This window comes from Esox lucius, chromosome 9 (genome assembly GCF_011004845.1).
Source record: "Esox lucius isolate fEsoLuc1 chromosome 9, fEsoLuc1.pri, whole genome shotgun sequence".
Classification (NCBI taxonomy): domain Eukaryota; kingdom Metazoa; phylum Chordata; class Actinopteri; order Esociformes; family Esocidae; genus Esox; species Esox lucius.
Genome location: NC_047577.1, coordinates 4,562,803 through 4,589,703, shown reverse-complemented (window position 1 = coordinate 4,589,703; position 26,901 = coordinate 4,562,803). Strand labels below are relative to the sequence as shown.

General features: G+C 39.5%; 2 protein-coding genes across 6 annotated transcripts; both read right to left on the bottom strand.

The window, feature by feature from the left end:
* Nucleotides 1-199: 199 nt before the first annotated feature.
* LOC105009546 (oocyte zinc finger protein XlCOF6-like) lies at nucleotides 200-19,296 on the bottom strand. 5 transcript variants are annotated; one of them, XM_034294533.1, is made up of 3 exons: nucleotides 19,263-19,296; nucleotides 5,393-5,597; nucleotides 200-3,044 (listed from the first exon to the last, which is right to left on the bottom strand). In XM_034294533.1, exons 2-3 carry the CDS (start codon nucleotides 5,595-5,597, stop codon nucleotides 694-696), a joined length of 2,556 nt encoding a protein of 851 aa, XP_034150424.1. In that variant the 5' UTR covers nucleotides 19,263-19,296; the 3' UTR covers nucleotides 200-693. The 5 variants fall into 5 exon arrangements, with proteins under 5 accessions (XP_034150424.1, XP_034150425.1, XP_010867269.2 ...); XM_034294534.1 differs by lacking the exon at nucleotides 19,263-19,296 and adding an exon at nucleotides 19,021-19,143 and having other exon boundaries at nucleotides 5,393-5,600; XM_010868967.4 differs by lacking the exon at nucleotides 19,263-19,296 and adding an exon at nucleotides 6,808-7,043 and having other exon boundaries at nucleotides 5,393-5,600.
* Nucleotides 15,911-16,656, bottom strand: LOC117594910 (gastrula zinc finger protein XlCGF67.1-like; the record flags this gene model as incomplete). Its single annotated transcript, XM_034294455.1, has 1 exon — nucleotides 15,911-16,656. A coding segment is annotated over one exon (729 nt), but the record flags the coding sequence as incomplete, so codon positions are not given.
* Nucleotides 19,297-26,901: the final 7,605 nt, after the last annotated feature.

Sequence of the window (26,901 nt, the reverse complement as noted above, 5' to 3'; positions counted from 1 at the left end):
GTTCCTTAAGATCTACTGTCCAGTAGGTACTTTCCAACCCTAATTTAGCACACCTCCAAATTAGCTGGATGACAAGCTAAATCTTGTTAGTCACAAATGGGGTTAAATAGAAAACCTGCAGGACAGTAGATCTCCAGGAACAGGGTTGGGCAACCTTGTTGTAGATGAACAAGGAATTACATCATATTCTACATTTCAAAGTAACACAATTTATTTGGTAATGAAGTAATGAAGTTACAATACATTTCATAGTTACATACCAGCAATTTTCAATGTCCTCCTAAAGTATACCAGAAGTATCTAAAACACACTATAGCAAAAAACATGTGCTATGAGTATCTGTTAACAATATATTCCTAAATGGTAATAAAACACATGGTGTCGGGAGGATTCTTTACACAGATCAGACTCCAATAACTGTTTGATACATTACAATTCATCCAAATAGCAGACATTTCTAAAATACACCCCAAAATATTCATTAGCATTACTTTACCTTGGCAAACACAATGAAGACAAAGAACAGGATCTATACCATGTATAATGCCGAATTTTTTAAATTAATTTTTATTAGATATCAATGAAACTAATAAAAGCATTTAGTCATTCCTAACACAGATTGACTTAAAAAAAGACTAATTGCATAAGAGTATACAAATGTAATCTAAAATAATAATATGTAATCCATACAGATTAAAGAATAAGGCTCTCTCCAGTGTGTATGCGCTGGTGAGATTTAAGGCTACCTAGATGAGAGAAACTCTTCCCACAGTCAGGACAGAAGTAAGGTTTCTCTCCAGTGTGCACACGGCGGTGAATATTAAAGCTGCTTGAATGGGAGAAATTCTTCCCACAGTCAGAACACGAGTATGGCTTCTCTCCAGTGTGTGTGCGCTGGTGAATTTTAAGGCTACCTAGAAAAGAGAAACTCTTCCTACAGTTAGGAAAGGTGTAAGGCTTCTCCCCAGTGTGCAGACGCTGGTGATTTTTAAGGCTGACTGAATAAGAGAAACTCTTACCACAGTCAGGACAGGAGTAAGGCTTCTCTCCAGTGTGTATGCGCTGGTGAATAGTAAGGCTGCCTGAAGAAGAGAAACTCTTCCCACAGTCAGAACAGGAGAATGGCTTCTCTCCAGTGTGTACCCGCTGGTGAGTTTTAAGGCAACTTGGTTGAGAGAAATTCTTCCCACAGTCAGGACAGGAGTATGGCTTGTCTCCAGTGTGTATGCGCTGGTGAACTACAAGGCTATGTAATTCAGTGAAACTCTTCCCAAAGTCAGAACAGAGTAAAGCTTTGTCTCCAGTGTGTATGCACTGGTGGGTTTTAAGGCTACCTAGATGAGTGAAAATCTTCCTACAGTCAGAACAGGAGTAAGGCTTCTCCCCAGTGTGCAAACGCTGGTGAATTTTAAGGCTGCCTGAATAAGAGAAACTCTTCCCACAATCAGAACAGGAGTATGGCCTCTCTCCAGTATGTATGCGCTTGTGAGCTATAAGGCAGCGTAATTCAGTGAAACGCTTCCCACAGTCAGAGCAGAGTAAAGCTTTGTCTCCAGTGTGTGTGCGCTGGTGAATTTTAAGGCTACCAAGTTGAGAGAAACTCTTCCCACAGTCAGGACAAGAGTAAGGCTTCTCTCCAGTGTGCAAACGCTGGTGAATTTTAAGGCTGCCTGAATAAGAGAAACACTTCCCACAATCAGAACAGGAGTATGGCCTCTCTCCAGTATGTATGCGCTTGTGAGCTATAAGGCTACGTAAATCAGTGAAACTCTTCCCACAGTCAGAGCAGAGTAAAGCTTTGTCTCCAGTGTGTGCACGCTGGTGAGTTTTAAGACTACCAAGTTGAGAGAAACTCTTCCCACAGTCAGGACAAGAGTAAGGCTTCTCTCCAGTGTGTATGCGGTGGTGAGTTCTAAGGCTACCTAGTTGAGAGAAACTCTTCCCACAGTCAGGACAGGAGTAAGGCTTCTCTCCAGTGTGCACACGCCGGTGAAAATTAAGGCTGCCTGAATGAGAGAAACTCTTCCCACAGTCAGAACACAAGTATGGCTTCTCTCCAGTATGTATGCGCTGGTGAACTATAAGGTTACCTAATTCATTGAAACTCTTCCCACAGTCAGAACAGAGTAAAGCTTTCTCTCCAGTGTGTATGCGCTGGTGTGTTTTGAGGCTACTTAGTTTGGAGAAACTCTTCCCGCAGTCAGGACAGGAGTAAGGCTTCTCTCCAGTGTGTATGAGCTGGTGAATTTTAAGGCTGCCTGAATAAGAGAAACTCTTCCCACAATCAGAACAGGAGAATGGCTTCTCTCCAGTATGTATGCGCTTGTGAGCTATAAGGTAACGTAATTGAGTGAAACTCTTCCCACAGTCAGGACAGAGTATAGCTTTCTTTCCAGTGTGTATGCGCCTGTGAGATTTAAGGACACCTAGTTCAGAGAAACTCTTCCCACAGTCAGAACAGGAGTATGGCTTCTCTCCAGTATGTATGCGCTGGTGAACTATAAGGTTACATAATTCAGTGAAACTCTTCCCACAGTCAGAACTGAGTAAAGCTCTCTCTCCAATGTGCATGCGCTGGTGAGTTTTAAGGCTACCTAGTTGTGAGAAACTCTTCCTACAGTCAGGACAGGAGTAAGGCTTCTCTCCAGTGTGTATGCGCTGGTGAATTTTAAGGTTACCCAATTGAGAGAAACTCTTCCTACAGTCAGGACAGGAGTATGGCTTCTCTCCTGTGTGCAATCTTTGATGTCTAGTTAAATTACGTGATGAAATGAAACGCTTCCCACAGTCAGAACACAAGTACGGCTTCTCTCCATGGTGCAATTTCTCATGTCTAATTAATTCATGTGATGAAATGAAACTCTTTCCACAGTCAGAACAGGAGTTGGGCTTCTCTCCTGTGTGTATGTTAATGTGTCTTTTTAGCAGTGATATAGAAAGGAAATGTTTTCCACAGTGGATGCAGAGGTGAGACTTCTTATCTTTGTAATCTTCCAGTTGTTGCTCTCCAGGTGCAGGAGTTGTATCAACTTCAGCAAACTCATCTGTGTGATTAATATCAGAAAAGTTAATTAGTGCAGTGACACTGTATCAATGCAGTTAGTAGATTATATTAAAGATCAATCTAACTATTCGAAGAGTTTTAACAGTGATATATTTGAAATTTTTCTGTAAACAGTTTCAAATTTTTTTCAGACATAATATATTGCCAAAACTGTAATTCCTTCACGGCTACTAAAATGGTCACCCAGGTTAAAAAAATGCTTTCAAATGTATTTGTTGTTGATCAACTTGATCATGAAATAAAAAAATCAGGATAGGCAATAAAGATTAGTGCAGATTAGGGTTTACAGGCATGTAACAATCAGTTCATAAGAAATGTAAATCAACTGAAGCTCAGACGAACCCTTCTGGAAGAGGATGAATGTGTATTTTCCCCCACACACAGAAAAAATTATATTGTCCAAAGCTACTATTAGATGCCACCTGCCTTCCAACAAGTTATGGTCAGGCAACAGGTCATGCTCAGATGATTTTATCTTCCCCAAACACAGTGAAGACGGTCAAAAAAAAAAAATAGTTTCCAAAACTACTATCAGAGACCACCTGCTTTCCAGTTATTTGGAAAGATAAAATAAATAAATAAATAAAGACCAAATCACAAACATAAGCGCCTGTGATACACTAATGTACAGCCACACGTGTTTATTTTGTACATAAAGTATGCAAAATAATTGCAAATCAGAAACTCTCCTGGAGGTCATCAGGAACCCCTCGCCTCATGCAAACGGTAAGGGGACCTAATCAACACAAGACCAATGTGTTTGGGGAGAAGGCTCACCAACTAAATGTTCCTAAGCAATCAGGTGAACTTAAAAACATAAAATATGAACGGGCCTACACTGATGAGCCAAAACATTATGACCACTCACAGGTGAAGAGAATAATGTTGATCATCTCCTAACAAGGGCACATGACAAGGTCTAGGTAGACTAGATGATAGGCAAACAATCACTTCTTGTACTCAACTTGTTGGATGAACAGGAGTAAAGACCTGAGCGACTTTGAAAAGGGCCAAATTCTTATGTCCAGAGGACTGGGTCAGAGCATCTCTGAAACTACAAGGCTTGTGGGGTACTCCCGGTCAGCAGTGGTGAGTACCTACCAAAAGTGGTCAAAGGAGGGACAAAGAATAAACCTGTGACAGGCTGTTGGACACCCAAGGCTATCCTGTCTGGTCTGAACTGACAGAAGGTCTACTGTGGCACAAGTCACAGAACATTTTAATGATGGTTACGGGAGGAATGTGTCACAACACAGAGTGCATCACACCCTGCTGTGTATGGGGGCTGTGTAGCCATAAACTGGTCAGTGTCCAAGATGACCCCTGTTCACTGTCAAAAGTGCATCCAATGGGCTTGCGAGCGCAATGCACACATTGTTTGGGAATGGTTTGAGGAACATGAAGAATTCAAGGTGTTGTCCTGGTCTCCAAATTCCACAGATCTCACTCCCATTGAGCATCTATGGGAAGTGCTGGACCAACAAGTCCGATCCATGGCAGCTCCACGTCGCAACTTACAGGACTTGGACAATCTGCTGCTAATGTCTGGGTTCCCGACACCACAGGACACCTTCAGGGGTCTTGTAGAGTCCATGCCTCAGTGGGTCGGTGCTGTTTTGGTGGCACACGGAGGACCAACAGCATATTAGGCAGGTGGTCAGAAAGTTTTGGCAAATCAGTGTTTACTACATCAGTTAGATTACAGGGAGGCCAATAATTCTGCCACAGATTTTGGAAATAGAAATAGCAAAAAATTATTTTGCCTGTATTTTTTTTCAATAATTTACCTTCCTACCTACCTTCATATTTTAAATAAATGACCAAAAGGATCAAAAAATGTTCACAGTCCGGTTTGCACATATTTACCAACAGTCCCAAACTTAGTGGAGGGCATTGTATAGTGGTGGACCTGTCATGTTGTGAGGCTGTTTTACTTCCCTGGGAACCTTGTTAAACCAAATGACTACATGAACTCCAGAAGTACCAGAAGCTTTGTCTACTACTAGACCATGGGGCAATATGGCCCACAAAGGCCTGGTGTGTATAATAGATTGGGGTATAATAAAGTGGGTAATTGAAATGGGCCCATTTTGGAGCCTGTGGAGATACCCACAATTTTAGCTCATGTAGTACCCATGTAGCAAAACAAAGCTTAAAGATGGGACCCAGATGCGTCTTGCATATGTTGCCCAGTTGGGGCCAACCTAACAAACAGTGTAATCCTGAATGAAACCCATGTGGGCTATTATGGAACCCATTTACTACCCATATGGGCCCCACATACAAATGTTGGCTGGGATTAAACCCGATTCATAAACCAGTTCTTACCTTGATTAGTTAAATCCCCAATCTTCTTCTCCTCTTCATATTTAATATAATTTGGCCCCAGTGTTTGACTGCAGTCTTCCAGCTCCTCTGATTTCATCTCTGAATCCACCAACAAATATTGAGCTCCACTGTCCCAATAAGAATCCAGTGACTCTTCTTTAGGCTCAGTGTGGAAGGAGAGCAGCAGGCTGGGTTTGTCCTCCATCTGCTAAAATAAAGACCAAACCAGACCCACATATGACTGATGAACATGTTTGATGGGAATACAATACAACACAATGGAGGAAAAACTACAAACAATCACAATATCAGAACAACAGATCTGGGTAAAATATTTAGGGTGTACTTTATTATTTAGCTCCTATGTTTTTATCATGTTTTTATTCCATTTTTATTGTATTATTCTATGTTATTATTCTATTATTATGCCCTTATTTAATTGTGTATTTTCTATTTCTCCTAACTGATTTATTTTGTTATTACATTTATATTTTGCTATCTTTTACCAATCGTAATGCAGGCTCTGGTGCTATCAGAGGAATAACCTCTGTGTAAATGTAACAACCTGCTAATGACGGATACTGCAAGTTCTTGTTCTGCTGTTTAGACATCGATGCAGGGTATTATCTCACATAAGGACTGATGAATTCATCCAAGTGCTGGAGCGCGAGGATTGAGATACCGGGTGGTACAGCAAACAATTATGGTTACTGTAATTCATTGAGGATGAATATAAAATGCATGTACAGACATGGCACAAATGTCACCCTGGAAAGAGCCAAGTAAGACATGAATGCAAAGATTCTCACAAAAGGACTGACGGGTTCATTCAAGCGCTGGAATGCGAGGATTGAGATACCAAGGTGTTGAAGTTCATGTGACAGCTGAGTTCTTGAGACAGCGGGGTAAGAGAATTGTAACAATTTGACTGTTTAAAATCTATTGCATTTTTTTGTTTTTCTTTTCATTGCAAAGCAATGGCTTCCATGTATGAATTGTGTTATATAAATACATTTGCTTACTTGCTTTATTTAACTTTACCGCTTTATCGAGTACAACGACGACAACAACAAAACACAACAGTAGGAATGTTACACAAATTGAACATTTTCTTTACTGTTTAAACCGCATTTTATGGTTTTCCGTTAGTGACTGTACGATAAACAGGCTATCGCAAGGTATTATGAGAAACCTGACCAATCAATGGATTTGCAATTACAGAACTAGGATTTATATATAATCAGGACAGGCTCACCAACAGGAAGCAGACTAGGCTAGCTAATTAGCCTGTTATCTGAATGGAGTTGGAGCCTACAAAACGCAGTTACATGCTATGTTTTTTCATTACTTGGCTTAATTCACTTCTATTGGTTTACAAACATTGTAATTAGTACAAAAGCAATATATTTATTTACCAACGAAAGTTGTACACTTTTCCAAGAACCGTCTCCCACTCCTCGCGTGCCTCAACGATCCGTTCAATGGTAATTCCAAGGTAAACAGGGTGACGGAGAACCAGTTCAGTGATAGTTCTCCGTTTATCTTTTATTTCAAGCTAGGAGGAATTTACAGTAATATGGAGTGGCCAATCGTTATTCTACCTTAAACAGCAGGGATAGCCAATAGCATCCAGCTGCAGCCCCGCAGCAGACTCCGCTGGCTAAAACTCTGTTGGATAACGCATAGACATAATAAAGAGTAGACGCCGCATTGGCTGCTGGGGCGCTAGAAATACGGCCGCCATGTTTGACCGGTCATACTCCTATTTGCGTAGCAGCAGAAGCAACGATGCCAGAGCACTGTGGAGCATACTCCTGCTCATATCGGCGGACCATCGAAAGCAGGGCTCGGGGGATTACTTTTCACAAGTAAGATTTAACATTACCGTATTATTGGTTGTATTTTGTGAATATTACCAGAGAATTGAGAAGGAGCAAGGATCTTTGATATTACTGTACTGAAATCGTATCCAGCTAGCTAGGCTATGTTTACTGCACCAGCCGGTGTTCACCCAGCGAACTGAGACTTGATAAGTCATATTCCATAACACTGACTTAGATTACAACTGACTCAAGAATGCTATTGTAGAAATAAAGCAAATATTACTGGTATAACATTGGCCAGCTAATTATATATTCATATAAATAAAAGACGCTATTATCATTGTTGTGCAGTACTAGCTTAGCTAGGAACTTAGTATTTTGGTGGTAGCTTCACTATTTTCAGAATCAAGTAACTTTGGAGACTCAGTTTGGCATCGACAACCGTCATTCTGACTTGTTGTCATTGGTTGTGTCTGTGTTTCTCAAAATAAGGCTGCACCACATTACCAAACTCACCTCTCTTGAACTGCAGAAAGGGAGCACCAGAAAGAACTGTCCTCTTTCAGGGGTTTTAGAGCGTGTGCATGTGTGTGGTTCCACGACAATTCAAGACTTTAATCCTAAATTCCAGCATCCCAAAACGAATTCTAAGCTTTATCTGTACTTTAACCTTACTCATCACACATAGTATCTTTATGTCATATCTGTCATCATTCTGACAAGATTAACACTGAATCTGAATGCAATGGCTTAAAACTGCTGGAAAACAGTGGTCTGTCACATTTTATGTGAATACTGCTGTAAGTGTTGTTGGGTCTGTTTGTTTGTGTTTCATGAACTCTAGCCTCATGGTGTGTGTCTCCAGGAATCCAAATGTTGGTCTCCTTTGCCTTACACTAAGTTTGTGAGCTTGTGTATAATGAAGTTTATCTTTACATTATGTCCTTGTTATTGAAAATTGCTACATTAATTAAGTTTGCAGACTTTTCAAGGGAGTTTCAACAAAGTAAATGTGTAGTTTAAATAAAAACAGTCACTTTTCATCCAGCTATTTTAGACTGGGACCCATGTGAGTATGTTGGGATGGGGGCTGTGAAATGAGAGAGAGAGAGAAATATATATTTCTGACTTTACTGCCACTATTAACACATTAGGTGTTTCAATCAGAATGATAGTCAAACTGGAAATGTTCCTGTTTTTCTCCCTTTTTGGGGATTATGTTCACAGTTTTGATTAATATAAAACTATGAATATTAAAATACGCCGAACCATGTGTCCTGTATCATAGCTACATGTATGTCCTTTGCAGCAAAAAAACCCGCGTGAAAATCAGTAAGGTATTCACTGAGGTATGATTAATTAAATGCGCTGACAGGTCGTTTCACCTGCCAAAACATTACATTGAGTGGAGCAGCTGACCGGTCCAAGATGGCGGTCCCACGGCTCGTCAGCGCCAGTAGGCAGTAGCGGTCGATGCGGCGTCTATTCTTTATTATGTCTATGGGATAACGCTTATTTCAGTTTCGTCATTTCCTGACCACGTTCACTTTGAGTACCCTTAGTAACGTTTTGACAATTCCACTGTTGTTTACCATTTCATAATTTCCTTTACATGTACCTCTTGCTAAAACCATTATACCGTATACATATAGCGGCACGATTAAGTTAATTATTATCGAAATTGCGATACTGACGTGCAATTTCCAAATTACGAATTAATAATTTCAGCAAAAAAAAAATGGAATGAGTTGCGCTTCACGCGATGCACCGCATTCGTATATCCGTTATAGTTTTTCTTGCAGGTGCTGTAGCTTTTTAGGAGATTATTTAAATACCCTGACAAATTTTTCCCCCAGTGATTTTTCTTCCATGATGTGGACAACGCTGCGCTTACAATTTGAATGAATACGATGTAGATTGTGGCGTAACCATATTACTCCAGATTGCTGTTTACAAGGTCACGGGTTTGGTTCTTCTTGATGTAGTTCATACGATTTTGTTGAATGCAAAATGTTTTACCTTTCTCCCTCGACAAATTCCTATTTCACTGAGGTTACGCATTTCAACGACCTTCATTATTCATTCATCCTGACCATTACTTCAGATACACCGCTCCCGGCTATTTACGATAAGTTTAAATCAAACATGTCACGTTACATTTTGTCCAGCAGATGTCCCTTCTGTGCACTGTGTTGGAAACCTTATTGAACAAAATTCTCAGTCTTGCTTTGTAATTTCCACCCAGTCTGACCCATGTCAATGCTGCGGCCGGCTGAAGCTAGCATCGTTGTAACAACACTGACTGATGTTGCTCCAAAGCCTCTTTTTTGATGGGCTATTTGGTTGTTTGATGACTGATACTTTAACACTGGTAACTACATTAACTACTGGTAACCTTATTTAGTAATTTAAAATGAAGTTGCTTGCATTTTCAACCCAGTGATGGCTTAACCGGTCGCGTTGTGGACTCATAATCACTGAAGTATTGGTGCGAAATCAATTCTGTCTGAGCTTTACCAAACGTTTTAAGTTCAAACGATAAAGTTATTGTTGATCACATCTTTATTGTTGATGACACCTTTATAATGTGATAATATTCGAACGGATGCACAATTAAAAATAAGCTATTTGGAAAGGTAAGATGAATTTTGGATACGACCATGCAATTTAATTCCCCTACACAATGAACACGTCCAACCGCTGCAGCAGGAAGTCTTTTAAAAGACGTGGATATGAACATTAAATGTGATATATTTACTCACCAGCAGGTGTCACCACTGTGCAGTCAGTTCAAAAGCCTTGAGAGAAGGAACCGGTTTTAGGCACAATGAGACAAAAGCCTTGGATGCTTCAGAAAGCTTTGATTTCATATCACTAATGTCGGTTTCTGTAGATAATGAATCTACTGTAGCAAACATGTCAGTGATCCAGATTTTGGCCAGCAACTTCTTCGCACCCCCCACTTTTGTTTGTCCATTTTGACACCCTCATCCACAGATTTCTGGCTCTGAGCCCAGGCATGTGACACAACAGAGGGGGAGGGCCACAGTAAGAGATGTGACTGGGCCAGCCCAGTGACAGTTTAGATAATGAACCAATGGCTCGCTGTCCCTGTTTATTGGCCAGTTGCTGGACAATAAAAAAAGTAAAAAATGTGTCAGTTCCAAAAGTGTCTTGGCCCACTGAACATTTCCCTATATGGCAGATTACCAGTCCAGGCATAATCCTGTGCCAAAAACAATGCTTCAAAAGGTAGCTCCTCATCAGTCAAGTACTGAAATAAACTGTTTGTGTAACAATCCAGGACTCAGGGATTCGCAAGTCTGGTCATTTCTTAAGTATGTGTGTAATTACCAGTATCTCTATGAACACAGGTTTGGGTTATTACTCCACCAGAGTGATTGGAGATCAGTGCTGCCCAACCCTGTTCCTTGAGATCTACAGTCCTGTAGGTTTTTTCCTACCCTAATTTAGCACACCTACAAATTAGCTGGATGACAAGCTAAATCTTGTTAGTCACAAATGGGAATGAATAGAAAACCTGCAGGACAGTAGATCAGGGCTTGACATAGGCAACCCGCCCACCCACCAAATGTGGGTAGAATTTAGCTGTGGCATAACGCAGTCACTCTTACTAGCCACTTTGGCGTGTGGCAATCCATACACAGGGTTTTTCCTGCATTCAAAGCTCATAGGCAACAGCCTTCCCAAAATCTTGCACCGCCTCTGTGTTGGCATGGTGAAACATCATTTTGCGCTCATATATAAAATACCGGCGAATCACTGCAACTAAAATGACCGTAGGAGGAAAACTTTTTCCATATTGAATGTTTCCTACACAATTGGGTTAGGGTAAAAACAAGTGGATCCTAGTTGTTTTCTTTTACACCCAAGCATGTCAAAATATTCCATTAAAACGTAATAACCTCAAACTACATATAATCCGCATAACCTTTTTTAAAAACTTTTCAGGTGGCTTTTAGTAGCCTAAAATTACAGATTTGTTTTTAAAGAGAGATTGCGAGACAAACACATATGGTGGGTGAAAGACCATCAGATTAGGGTATGTACTATCAACAAAAACATTAGGCTATATATGCAGTATATAGAGTAATTAAATATATAATTAACATATTTAAGTTACTAACAACTCTAGAGAATTTACGTGTATCAGAATCTCTTAAGTACGAGAGGCTTTGGTCCAAATGAAGATTTAACACAAAGATTTATTAATAAAAATGATAAGTCAAAATACATGAATTACGCTGCAGCGGGCCTGTAAATAGTTGTTTTAACCCTTAAGTCTCCACATCTATTCGCCCAGATCTACATCTCTCCGGTTTTATTTCACTAGCCCCAGGGGAGGTTACTTTTCACTCTCTTGAGAAAAAAACATCCTTATTGGCTCTTCGTTGGTATGGTGACATGTTGGACGAATCTCATTGGTTTCTTCGCTGTCCAATGAGGAATGTCATTTTCGTTTACAGATCAACAGATTCTTGCATACAGATGTGAAATCTTTACAAGGTTACAGGAATTTACATTCTATTGTCCTAACCTAGACTAGAACATCAGGGGGTTGGAGACAGAAGGTCTCTTCCTGCTGTATAGGAGGCGGTTTCTTTTGCATGTTAATTGTTGGGTTTTAATCCTCTCTCTCTTGAAAAGACAGGTGAAAAGTCAGAGTGAGTGCGAGACAAAAGGCTGTCTTGACCTATTCTTCACAGAGACAAGGTGTGAGAATTACAACAGCATGATGGAGTTTTAAACCTTGATAGTTATTGTATTCAATCATATTTTCCTAACCCGGCTGCAGCATACAATTTAATACAATAAAAACATAGAAATACATGGTTATTAAATCAGCATTATTTAAACTTTCTCAACACAATATAAATATATGAACGTGAAGACGCTGGATGAGTGACAGCAGCAGAGCCTAGTAGAGCTGAAGGATTAACCATGTAGCAAGGATGAGGAAACACTTGACAAGGCTGTAATAAATACAGCTCTGTTAAACATAATTCCCCAACAACAAAATGGTGGCTAGTGAAAAATGCTGAGTGGGTAGTAACTCTGGAAAACCACTAGCCACAGTGGCTGGTGAGCAAAAAATGTCAAGCGCTGATTTCAAAGTAATACAATTTATTTGGATCAAGTAATAAAGTTACAATGCATGTCATAGTTACATACCAGCAATTTTCAATGTCCTCCTAAGTTGTATTAACATCTATAAAGTATAATAGTGTATCTAAAATACACTATAGCAAAAAACATGTGCTATGAGTATCTGTTAACAACATATTCCTAAATGGTAATAAAACACAATGTGTCGGGAGGATTCTTTACACAGACCAGACTCCAATAACTGTTGGAGACATTACTATTCATCCTAATGGCAGTCATTTCTAAAACGCACCTCAAAATATTAATTAGCATGACTTTACCTTGGCAAACACAATGAACACAAAGGACAGGATCCATCCCACTTAACCAATGTCTAATGGGTTGGGTGTTGCTGCCTGTTGTTGTCAGCCTGGCAACACAAACATTCTACAACAATCTGGTGAAGTTTAATCTATAACCTGTACAGTAAAATAAAGCATATTAGAATATTCACCCTTCTATGGGTAACAAGGAAATCCAAAAACTACAGATATACATTCATTTCTTTACATTGCAGAGTTTTTATTAAATGAATGCGTCCTGCCTCCTAATCGTTACATCTATAAATCATCTGCCATGTTATATAATTTAGAGGTTCCCTGTGCAGTTTATTGCCTTCTTTCTCAAAGAATATCTGTTTTAAGCAAAATTGGTTAAGAAATGGTCACTATATCCAGATCAAATCAATATTAAATTGAATGGAATCAGAAACTTGTGAATCAAATACAAATCAGGAGATCAGTGATGACACCTCTTCCTAAAGGGATGTAATATTTATTACCTTTACTGGAGGGGCTACACTGAGCTAACAATCTGAGTGGTTGGCTACAAAAAGTGAATTGGGTCTCACATAAAAATGTATAATGCTGAAAAACTATTAAAAAAAATAGATAACTAATAAAGGCATTTAGTCATTCCTAACACACATTTACTTAAAAAAAAGACTAATTTCAAAAGAGTATACAAATGTAATCTAAAATAATAATATGAAATCCACACAGATCAAACACTGCTCTCCTCTGTCATTTTATGGCCAAAATGTATTTTGATGTGTCAGCACTGTTCCCCAAAATGTCACTTAAACCACAATCCCCATCTCTGTGAAGGATCTTTCATTACTGTCAGTCATCCCAGATTACACATTTCCTTCAATGTTCCAAGTACTGATGGAACTGGATTTTGACCCATTTTATATATTTCCAAAGAGTCAATAGATGAGTGTAAATGTAATAGTTAAAAGGAGTACCCAATATCAATACAAGTATCAAAGATTGAAGATCTCCAGAGATTTAATTTTGTGAGAGCTAAAATACATGCATAGAGGCAGGAAACAACGCCAGAAGAGTGAAAACATTTGGCACATTTTGAAACGAAAACTACAACAAAGGAGACCAAGAACAGTTGAGCAGCTGAAACCCCATATCAAGAATGGGAAAACAACTTTCAAAATTACCGAAAATAGTTTCCTCAGTTCCCAAACGCTTACAGTGTGTTGTAAAAAGAAGAGGTGATGCAACAGAGTGGTAAACAGGCCCATGTCCCAACCTATTTGAAACTTGTTGCTGGCAATAAATTCAAAATGGGCATGCATTTATCCAAGAACAATAACATGCAGGCCAACAGGTCTGCAAGGCTGTAATTGCTGCAAATGGAGGATTATTTGACAAAATCAAAGTTTGAAGGACAATTGTTATTTCAATTAAAAATTATTATTTCTAACCTTGTCAGGGAAAATATTTCCTATTAAATTTGCTATATTTCCTACTCAAACTCATCTCATGTATGTTTTGTAAGAAAACAGGGTCATTTATAAGTGACCCCAAACTTTTGAACATCAATGTACTTCTGAATGGATACACTACAAAATGAAAGCTCATTGAATGGGTAGTAAATAAAACATTTCAAAAAAGTTGGAAAGGAAGGTTTTGAGTGAGGAAAAGGGTTAAAATTAAGAGACCACTGCCAATTGAACGCTTCTGTTCCTCACGCAAAATGTTCCTTTTCAACTTTTTGGAAAGGAAAGAAAAATGTGCAGTGGTCTCTTAATATTTTCCAGAGCTGTATATCTAGAATTTACATTTCTCAGTTCCTTCGGTACTCTGTGATGAATAATAATTAATATATTGTCAAAAAGCACTTCCTACATTCAAAAGTAGTGTTATCCAGTACTATGAATCCTCGGATGTGTTTGGAGGGAGACAAGACGATTGAAACTCTTCCCAAAGTCAAAACAAGAGTATGGCTTCTCTCTAGCATGAATGTGCTGGAGAGTTTAAAGGCTACATAATAGAGATAGATTCTTCCCACAGTCAGGACAGGACTATGACTCCTCTACAGTGTGCATTCTCGGATTTCCTTTCAGGCCCTAAAATCAGACCAAATGCGTATTCTTGGTGTTCTGATAGACTCAGATGTAAATGTAACAATCTGCTAAGGCAAGTTCTCGTGCTGCTGTTTAGCCATCGATGCAGGGTATTCTCACAAAAGGACTGACGACTTTATCCAAGTGCTGGAGTGCAAGAATTGAGATACCGGGGTGGTTCGTTAAACAGTTTTGAATTTAATCGAGGATCAATATAAAATACATGTAGAGACATGGCATAAATGTCCCCCTGGAGACAGCCGGGTAAGACATGGATGCAGAACTCACAAGGGTCTGAGAGGTTCATTCTAGCGCTGGAGTGCAAGGATTGAGATACCGGGGTGGAGAGTCCCCCTGGAGGGTTGTTACAGAATTGAAAAAATTTGGTGGTAAGTTTCTTTTCATTTTAAAGCACATTGTATTGCTTCTATGTATGAACTGTGCTATATCAATTAATGTGCTTGGTTGCAGTGTGTATGCTCTGGTGAGTTTTAAAGTTGTGTAATTGAGAGAAACTCTTCCCACAGTCAGAACAGGAGTAAGGCTTCTCTCCAGTGTGTATGCGCTGTTGAGTTTTAAGGCTACCTAGTTGAGAGAAACACATCCCACAGTCAGTACAGGAGTAAGGCTTCTCTCCAGTATGTATGCGCATGTGAGTTTTAATGTGAGTTAGTTGAGAGAAACTCTTCCCACAGTCATTACAGGAGTATGGCTTCTCTCCAGTATGTATGCGCAGGTCAAATCAAATCAATCAATCAAAATTTATTTATAAAGCGCTTTTTACAACAGCAGTTGTCACAAAGTGCTTTACAGAGACACCCGGCCTTAAACCCCAAGGAGCAAACAACAGTAGTGTTGAATTTCAGTGGCTAGGAAAAACTCCCTAAGAAGGTCGAATTTTAGGAAGAAACCTAGAGAGGAACCAGGCTCAGAGGGGTGACCAGTCCTCTTCTGGCTGTGCCGGGTGAGATATTAAGAGTCCAATTGGAATAATAAATACATTTCTCTTGGCTAAATCCAGAGTATATTCGATTTTAGACTAGGTCAGAAGTATGACCAGGTGGACAAGGACAGGAACAGCAACGGTCCCCCCAAACCAGGTAATCCGCAGGTGTGGACCAGGACCTCATCTCCTTCTAAAATTTAAAATTGGAGGAAACTGAGAAAAGTTAGTAGTACATCCCTCATGTCCCCCAGCACAATAATATAGCAGCGTAACACCTTGGAAACTGATGGTGAGTTTTGAAGCTGCCTAACCGAGAGAAACTCTTCCCACAGTCTGAACAGGAGTAAGGCTTCTCTCCTGTATGTATGCGCTGGTGAGTAATAAGGATATGTGTATGAGAAAAACACATCCCACAGTCAGGACAGGAGTAAGGCTTCTCTCCAGTATGTATGCGCAGGTGAGTTTTAAGTCTATCTAGCAGAGAGAAACTCTTCCCACAGTCAGGACACAAGTACGGCTTCTCTCCTGTGTGTACGCGCTGGTGAGTTTTGAAGCTGGCTAACTGAGAGAAACTCTTCCCACAGTCTGAACAGGAGTAAGGCTTCTCTCCAGTATGTATGCGCTGGTGAGTAATAAGGCTGTGTGTTTGAGAAAAACACATCCCACAGTCAGGACAGGAGTAAGGCTTCTCTCCTGAATGCAATCTCTCATGTCTAGTTAAATTACATGATGAAATGAAACTCTTCCCACAGTCAGAACACGAGTTGGGCTTCTCTCCTGAGTGTATTTTAATATGCCTTTTTAGCAGTGATATAGAAAGGACATTTTTCCCACAGTGGGTGCAGAGGTGAGACTTCTTATCTTTGTAGTCTTCCTGTTGTTGCTCTCCACATGTAGGAAATGTATCAACTTCAGCCAACTCATCTGTGTGATTAATACCAGAATAGTTATTTAATGCTGTGACAATTTATCAATACAATTAGTAAATTACATTAAAGATCAACAGAACTATTACAAGAGTTTTAAGAATGATAAACATTAACAAGTTCTGAAAACAATTTCACATTTGTCCCAGGCGTAACAATATATTGCCAAAATCTTTATTCAATCAGTGCCCTCCAAAACGGTGTCACCCAGGGTAACAAAACGCTTCATGATTTAGTCTGGAAAAGGAGAAGGACAGTTCAAGAAGATAAAAAACAACCAGTTTCTAAATCTGCTATCAGACACCACCTGCCTTGCAACAAGTTATTTGGAAGGATTGGCAGAAGAAAGACTCTGCTGCCACCAAATCACAAACATAAGCGCCTGTGATACACTAATGTACAGCCACACGTGTTTATTTTGTACATAAAGTAAGTAAGTCAGAAACTCTACTGGAGGTCATCAGGAATCCCTCGCCTCATGCAAACGGTAAGGGGACCCAACCAACACAAGACCAATGTGTTTGGGGAGTAGACTTACCAACTAAATGTTCCTAATCAATCAGGTGAACTTAAAAACATAAAATATGAACGGGCCTACACTGATGAGACAAAACATTATGACCACTCACAGGTGAAGAGAATAATGTTGATCATCTCCTAACAAGGGCACATGACAAGGTCTGGGTAGACTAGATGGGAGGTGAACAATTCATTATTGTAGTCAACATGCTGGATACAGGTAAAATGGGATCTGAGCGACTGAAAAAGGCCAAATTCTTATGTCCAGACAACTGGGTCAGAGCATCTCCGAAACGACAAGGCTTATGGGGTGCTCCTGGTCAGCAGTGGTGAGAACCTACCAAAAGTGGTCAGACGAGGGACAAAGAATAAACCTGCGACAGGCTGTTGCGCGCCCAAGGCTATGCTGTAAGGTCTGAACCGACAGAAGGTCTACTGTGGCACAAGTCACAGAACATTTTAATAATGGTTACGGGAGGAATGTGTCGCAACACACAGTGCATCACACCCTGCTGTGTATGGGGCTGCATAGCCACAAAATGCTCAGAGTGCCCATGATGACCCTGGTTCACCGTCAAAGTGCTTCCAATGGACAGAAGAGTGTCAGAACTGAACCTTGGAGCAGTGGAAGAAGGCTGCCTGGTCTGAGGAGCCCTGTGGTCATTCACATCACATAGACGGCCGTTTATGTGCACAGTTTACCTGGGGAAGTGATGGCACCAGGATGCACTGTGGGAAGACAAGCCTGTGGAGGGAGTGTGATGCTCTGGGTAATGTTCTGCTGGAAAACCCTGGGTCCAGGCTTTCACGTGGATGTCAATTTGACACCTGCCCCCTCCCTAAACATGGTTACAGACCAGGTACACCTCTTCATACCAAAGGTATTCCCCGACGGCAGTGGCCTCTTTCAGAAGGATAATGCACCCGGTCACACTGCACACATTGTTTGGGAGGGGTTTGAGGAACATGAAGAATTCAAGGTGTTGTCCTGGCCTCCAAATTACACAGATCTCTTTCCGATCGAGCATATTAGGGATGTGCTGTACCAACAAGTCCGATCCATGGCAGCTCCACATCGCAACTTACAGGACTTGGAGGATCTGCTGCTAATGTCTGGGTTCCAGACACCTCATCAGTGTTTACCTCATCAAATAGAGTTCACTCAGAAGAATTTCTAGGGATGCCAATAATTGTGGCACAGAATTTGGAAAAAAATATAGAAAAACTTTATTTTGCATGTATTCTTTTTCCAGTCATGTACCTTTCATATTTTAAATGACCAAAATGTTGTTGTTTTTTTTTGTCCCAAAATCATTGGAGGGCATTATATAGTGGTGGATTTGTTATGTTGTGAGGCGGTTTTACTTCCCTGGGAAACTTGTTAAACCAAATGACTATATGAACTCCAAGTACCAGAAGCTTTGTCTACTCAGTTTCAAGTGATCAGAGATGGTGTATAGAACAGAAGACGGAACCCAACACTGTGATGGTCCCTTAAACCACAGAGTCCATTTACAGACCAGGGTAATTGAAATACCCACCATTTCAGACCATGTAGTTCCCATGTAGCACCACATAAAGCTTGACTGTTTGAACCGCATTTTATGGTTTCTGTTAGTCACTGCACCATAATCAGGCTACAGTCTCCCTGTCGCAAGGTATTATGAGAAACCTGATCAATCAATGGATTTGCAGTTACAGAACTAGGATTTATATCTAATCAGAACACCAACAGGTAGCAGGCTAGGCTAGTTAATTAGCTTGTAATCAGACTGGACTTGGAGCCTACAAAACGCAGTTAAATGCTTTGACTTATATTGATTTAAATTCGTGTAGACAGACACTGTAATTAGTAAACATAAATAAAAAGCAATAACATAATTTACCACCGTAAGTCGATTACTTTTCTAAGTACCGTCTCCCAATCCACGCGACTGCAGTTAAGTTAGTTTTAGATTGGAGATTCGACAGACACTGGGCTCTTCAAAACTAAATAGCTCTTTAACAAAGTCATAATTGAATCCAATATTGGTATCATTGGGATTACAAAAGTATATACGATGTTGCACAGTCCTTATTTAACCATATTTTAACCAAGCATAAAATTAACCAGCCACAAAGAACTTACCGCTTGTGTATTCGAGCCGAAACCGAGAGGGACACAATACAATAAGGTATATCTGCAGACCGCAAGTCGGGGGCGTTACTTAATATGGGGGTTCCTGAATATTAAGTTACGCCCTCTGATGTACGCTATTGGTCAGTTTAAATGGGGGTTCCTGAATATTAAGTAACACCCACTGACGTTCGCCATTGGTCAGTTTGGGTACATCCTGGTTTGACACGTTTGAACACTAGGTGTCATGAGTAAACTAATGTTACAACTTTATCTCAGAGTCCATGTGATTTCATTCAATATCATTTGTCAAGATATAACACTAGGTTCAAGCGGTTCAAGCACTGATATAGAAAACAAAAGTGAATTTGCTTTGACTACTGCACTCTAGTCTGATTATGCTTGTGCCAATTATGTAAAATAAAATGGTATTTTCCAATAACATTTAATTGTATTTTGTTTCAGGATTAAAATAGTTTGATAACAAACAACTGAAATACATTCATTTGAAAACTGAAGTGCCTCTAAAAAAGTTTTGGTTACAGTCAAGAATTAGACATGGGTGGTTTAGAAAGCTGCTGAGTGCAGTTATAATACAGACACATGCATACATACACATGCACAGTCATACTCACTATGCCTGCCAAGGTCAGTTTTTCTTTGAGTAGCCATTGCTTGGTTATATGTGATACATTAGAAGGCCATCATTAGGAGGTTGATGGTTGAGAATTCTGCTTATTGCAGTTAAAATATAGTTGATCTGAGCTCTTCATGTTACAAAGTGAAACAGGCCTCCCTTTTGCACAAGTTTATACAGTATTACCATTTATGTATTTTCCATAGATTCAACATATTAGACAAATGTGAACATGCTGTGTAAGGTACATTGTGCGGTGGACCTGTGAGCAACAACTTCAGTGACAGCTAAACTGTTCTGAAGGTCCTTTTCTGAGACCTGTGGGTTCTGCTGTATAGATCTGACCAGTTTTCATACAAATCATTGTAATGGTTTCTCCTTCCTCTGACTTGCATTGTTCAATTGAACAGCAATCTTCTAGAAAGTTGAAATTGGTAACTGGAAGTGTGGAATTTTCTATAGCCTGTTGCAGAAAGGTGGCAAGTTTCAATTTGCACAATTTAGAGGTCAGGTCAACATCTGTTTACAGAACAATACATTTATCCAGGGGTGCCTGGAAAAGCACAATTTTTATTATATAGTAATGACGTGGTCATGGACTTAAAACATTGTTGGGAGGAATATGTGTTACATCTAATTCAACCCTTATCCTAAAAGTGGTTTCAATAGCATAAATGACAAGTAGAACAGGTCAAAAAGAACACAACATACATTATTGAAAGTCAATTAATAGAGCCCAAAGTCTTAAAGTTAATGGCATAACCTAAGAAATACAAAATTAAATGATATGCCAGTTAGACAATTAAACATTTAATTACCCCATTAAATATTCTAAACATTACATTCCAACACTGTCAAAACTAAACTGTTTCTTTATGTACTGTGTATTCAGCTTTGCCCAGATTCTGTAGGCTTTGGATTCATCCTATCATATTGTATGGCCAGGTGAACACTTCCAAAACACTGTCCAGTTTACTCTTGCTAAATAAATGATGTTCCTTGTCTCTTTGTCTCGTCAAATTATATTGTGTTTTCTGGATCTTGTAATTTTTGTTGTGTGGAACCCAGCATTAGCTGATGGTTTAAAGACAGCTAATAGGTATCCTCATCAACAAACATAATTTACAGGGAAGCTCAAAATGATCACTAAGTCCTGTTTTGTCTATTTCGTCCATGAATGTTTCAGTGTCTTCAATATTATTAAACAAAAACATGAATGTGAGAGAGCTTCTTGTTCTTCCTCTAGAGTTGAAGCCTCTCTGAGCATCTGCAGAGCACCCTGTATTTCCTCATCATTCAGGGGTGAGGACTACCCAGTCTCAGAAAAGGCCCATGTTGGCATTTACCCAGGCAACAGCATCCCCCAGCTCAACAACGCATCTTTGGAACTGAAATGAATGATCACAAAAATCACATAGAAGTAGAGGTGTACAAAGTAAAAGTACTCAACTGTGTTCGGCTTTGTTCACCACTTTAGGGAAGTATCTAATTAAGATCTAAGTAACCAGGTAAAGCAAGCAAATGTATTTATACAGCACAATTCATACATCGAGCCCTGCTCAGTTTATATTCTTCAAACATATCAGAAATGTAACCATTCAGAGATTTATAAACTAAAAGCACCATTTTGAAATCTATTCTGTAACTGACTGGAAGCCAATGCAAAGATTTAAGAACCGGAGTGATGTGCTCTTTTCTGTTGGTCCTGGTTAGCATTCTGAATGAGCTGCAGCTGTTTTAAAGTATTTTTGGGGAGTCCAGTTAAGAGGCCATTACAGTAGTCAACCCTACTAGAGATAAAAGCATGGATGAGCTTCTCTGGGTCTTTTTGTGGCACCAAGCCTGCTAATCTTGCAATATTTTTTAGATGATAGAATGCTGTTTTGGTGACTGTTTGAATATGTCTGTTAAATGTGAGGTCTGAGTTTTATCAGAACACCAAGATTACGCACTTGATCCCTGGTTTTGAGGGCTTGAGAATCCAGCTCTTTACTAATACTTGTTTTTTTGTTGTTGTTGCCAAACACACTAATCTCATAATTGTACACAATTTTGGGAGTTCAAAACTAACCAGTAATCAATACAATTAAAAGGAAGAGTGTAAATAATCAATTAAGATCACTGGTTAGTTATGAACTCTGTTTAGGTAATTTAGCTCATCCTTAGCAACTTCACAAAACCGGTGAACACAGCCAAATACTATTTTTTACACCACTGCATAGAAGATGGCCATGACAAAATATTATTTTGTTTACATTTCTAAATAATGACAACATAGTGTATATTAAGCTACAAAATAAATAGATCTTGCCTGCTTGCATAGAGTGACAGGTGCATCACACATCTTTAGCTAGTTATAACGTACCCTAATAGACTAGACCTGGCTTAAGCCCCATGTGGTGCGAGACAAGGCAACCGTGTTTGGCATCCACCTGTCAAATTCCGGGCCGTGTAAATTTTGCACCACCTTCTGTTGGAGCCTTATGCACTGTCAATACGCCTCAACCAGGATTCGATTGAAGCAAAGTTGCAGCTGCACTGCAAGCTGGAACGCTACGGTACGTTACCGGTAGGTTTTAGGTAATAATCGCAATCCATGTGCCACATCATGGCAGAAATAATAACAAGTAGCCTTTCGTCGCGTAGCTAGCTATCTTTAAACGTAACTATAAGGGTTGTCGTGTAGTCTGTCTCTGGAAAGCTATTCGAATCTCATATTCAAAGATTTTAGAAGATAAGCGATCTTAGCGAACACGTTAACTATCCCTAAATATATAGCTAGCGGTTGTCAATTGGAAGCACTTACCAAAATCTTCGTCATTGACCCTGTAATACTTCCTTCATAAATGCATGCACTTAATCGAAAACACCACACCAATGGAAACTTTCAACGGGCGTAACTTAATATTAAGGAACCCCCATATTAAGTTATGCCCCTGACTTGCGGTCTGCAGATATACCCTCCTCGGTTTGGGGGGCCCGTTGCTGTTCCTGTCCTTGTCCACCTAGTCATACTTTGGACTTTTGACCTAATCAAATAGACTCTGGATTTAGCCCAGAAAAATCCCCCACCCGGCACAGCCAGAAGAGGACTGGTCACCCCTCTGAGCCTGGGTCCTCTCTAGGTTTCTTCCTAAAATTCGGCCTTCTTAGGGGGTTTTTCCTAGCCACTGAAATCCAACACTACTGTTGTTTGCTCCTTGGGGTTTAAGGCCGGGTGTCTCTGTAAAGCACTTTGTGATTGTAAAAAGGGCTTTATAAATACATTTGATTGATTGATTGATTAATTATTAAACCTTTATTTCAACAAGGAACTGAGGGCAAGGTCTCTTACAGCTGGGTCCTGTGTGTACATGTTAACACAGATAGTTTAGTTTTCTGTTTGGGCAATGATTTCCAGCTTTAAACAACAGCTTCTAGAACCGTTTGCTTTGGAATGCTTTGGAACATAAATGGTCGATGAAGAGTTAATATTTGATTTATTTCTGTGCAAACGTTAGATAGTTGCAGTGTATTCACTACATTACCCTTGTCAGAGGGTAAAAAACAGCCCATTTAATGCTTTTCGTTAATAAGTTATCACAGTATCACGACTATTAGGGAGTGATCCAGAAGCATTTTAAATGTTAACCACCGCAACAGTGTCTTTGCAACTTGTCTTTTTTAGTTACCAATAAGAGATTGACTGTGTTGTGGCTTTCACACAGTGACCAGTGATCTGTTTATTATTTTATTATTACATATGGTTCATCAATGTTAACATGTTGCATGAAAATAAACATCTGTTGTCAGTTTATTTCCATTGAGATATTATCCTTGTTAAGCAGTGCATTTCATTAGAAAGTGTGTATATATATATATATATATATATATATATATATATATATATATATATATATATATATATATATATATATATATATATATATATATATATATATATATATATATATATATATATATATATATATATATATATATATATATATATATATATATATATATATATATATATATATATATATATATATATATATGAATGGGAAGCCTTTTGCATGTCTATATACTGTATAGGATTTCTGACTGCACTTTCATGGTTTATACTTTACTGAACCACAAGTCAGCAGGACAAACAAGTCCACAGTCAGTTCAGTTATGGTGAAATCAGTCATACATGTGAAATACGTGTGTGAGTGTGCTTAATGTGTGATGGTCAAGAAGAGGAGGAATAAAATCCTTAAACTGTAAACCATCCATTTAGTTCTTACCGGACACCCTGTAGAGGACCAGAAAATAGCCTGAAACAGCTACAGTGAATAGCGGATGAGGGCATTCTCAGCCAACCGCTCAGAGGGATGAGGACTTACTAGCTAAACATTTGTACAAGCTCCATTACCTCACTTCATTTAAAAACATTTTTAACTGTGGGTATGGTGTTCTTTGGGTGATGTGCAGTTTTGATTTTGAGCCAAACATACCTTTGGGAATTATGGGCAAAAAGTTCAACCTTGGTTTCATTTCTTTGTAAGAAATTAACTTGCCAGAAATTAATTAATGTTTCTGTAGGCCTCTTGGAAGCCTCCCTGACGAGTTATATTCTCGTCTTTTCATCAATTATGGAGGGACGTCCAGTTCTTGGTAATGTCTCTGTTGTACCATATTTTCTACACTTGATGATGACCGTCTTCACTGTGTTCCATGGTATCTAATACTTTGGAAATTAGTTTGTACCCTTCTCCTTCTTCTTCTATTTAACATGAGTTTCAATGTGATTGGTTAATTCTGAACATAGCCACATCCCCAGTTATAAGAGGGTGTGCACACTTATGCAATTTTTCCCCCTTGATGACACCATACTAATACTTTGACCCCCTTTCGCCTTCAGAACTGCCTTAATTCTACGTGGCATTGATTCAACAAGGTGCTGAAAGCATTCTTTAGAAATGTTGGCCCATATTGATAGGATAGCATCTTGCAGTTGATGGAGATTTGTGGGATGCACATCCAGGGCACGAAGCTCCCGTTCCACCACATCCCAAAGATGCTCTATTGGGTTGCGATCTGGTGTCTGTGGGGGCCATTTCAGTACAGTGAACTCATTGTCATGTTCAAGAAACCAATTTGAAATGATTCAAGCTTTGTGACATGGTGCATTATCCTGCTGGAAGTAGCCATCAGAGGATGGGTACATGGTGGTCATAAAGGGATGGACATGGTCAGAAACAATGCTCAGGTAGGCCGTGGCATTTAAACCATATCCAATTGGCACTAAGGGGACTAAAGTGTGCCAAGAAAACATCCCCCACACCATTACACCACCACCACCAGCCTGCACAGTGGTAACAAGGCATGATGGATCCATGTTCTCATTCTGTTTACGCCAAATTCTGACTCTTCCATCTGAATGTCTCAACAGAAATCGAGACTCATCAGACCAGGCAACATTCTTCCAGTCTTCAACTGTCTAATTTTGGTGAGCTTGTGCAAATTGTAGCCTCTTTTTCCTATTTGTAGTGGAGATGAGTGGTACCCGGTGAGGTCTTCTGCTGTTGTAGCCCATCCGCCTCAAGGTTGAGCGTGTTGTGGCTTCACAAATGCTTTGCTGCATACCTCGGTTGTAACAAGTGGTTATTTCAGTCAAAGTTGCTCTTCTATCAGCTTGAATCAGTCGGCCCATTCTCCTCTGACCTATAGCATCAACAAGGCATTTTCACCCACAGGACTGCCGCATACTGGATGTTTTTCCCTTTTCACACCAAATACTCAGACCAGCCCATCTGGCACCAACAACCATGCCACGCTCAAAATTGCTTTAATCACCTTTCTTTCCCATTCTGACATTCAGTTTGGAGTTCAGGAGATTGTCTTGACCAGGACCACACCCCTAAATGCATTGAAGCAACTGCCATGTGATTGGTTGACAAGATTATTGCATTAATGAGAAATTGAACAGGTGTTCCTAATAATCCTTTAGGTGAGTGTAGGTCATATTAAACGTGTAAAAAGTTCTGACATGATTTATCTTCGTCTCATTCTTTTACAGCACAAAAACCTGGCATTTTAGCAGGGGTGTGTAGACTTTTTTTATATCCACTGTATATATCACATATATCACACATATATATATATATATATATATATATATTGCCAGTTATACCTTGTTCTCCTCTCCGTCAGTAAGCTTGTGATGAACTATTAGAATTACAGTATTTGTTTCCTGGAGTATTTATATTTGAGAAATAAGAATCAAGTGGACTACACCATTGAACCTGAGAAGTGGAAAAGAATAATAAGCAACGTCAGTCACCCAATTCCGTGGAGATTGTATTGTGGAAAATGTTTCCTGTTTTTCCCTGCCAACAATCTCAGGAGTTTGTGATTTCAAAATAAAGCCGTGCTGATCTGCAGAGCAACCAATCCATATTGGTCTGCAGAACAACCGACTTCCAAACCTTAAACACACATTTTTATACAGTATGGTTATACAATGATATTAGCTCCTCCCATTATGCTAATTTCTGGGTGAATCCTTTCTGGCATTTTCCATCAATGTTTCACAACCCTCTGGGATTCGCTCCCCAAGCCGCTACTCATCATGACTCGGCATATTCTCTGAAATCAAAGGAGTCTTTGATCTATGAGCTCACTCATTTCCCCAAGATTTTCCCAAGAGAGACAAGGACAAGCCACAGATCCTTCTGTCCTCAGTATGAGATAACAACAACCACTCATTGTAGTGACCATGGGAACAGTGGTGGAGCCGGAGCAAGACTACAGATAAGATGCACCACCTGTCATTGACGCACACACAAAAATCCAAAGCGTGTCCTTTATTGTTAATCAGTCTCTCTTAACAATTACATGTGGAAAAATGAAAGACAATTAGACTGTTAGGGAAAATAATATGAGCCTTGGTTAAATTTCATATTCATTAAAACTCAATTAATATGCAAGTGATCACATGAGACGTTCTGTCTACTCTTCATCAGGTTAAATAACATTTCATAAAAATGT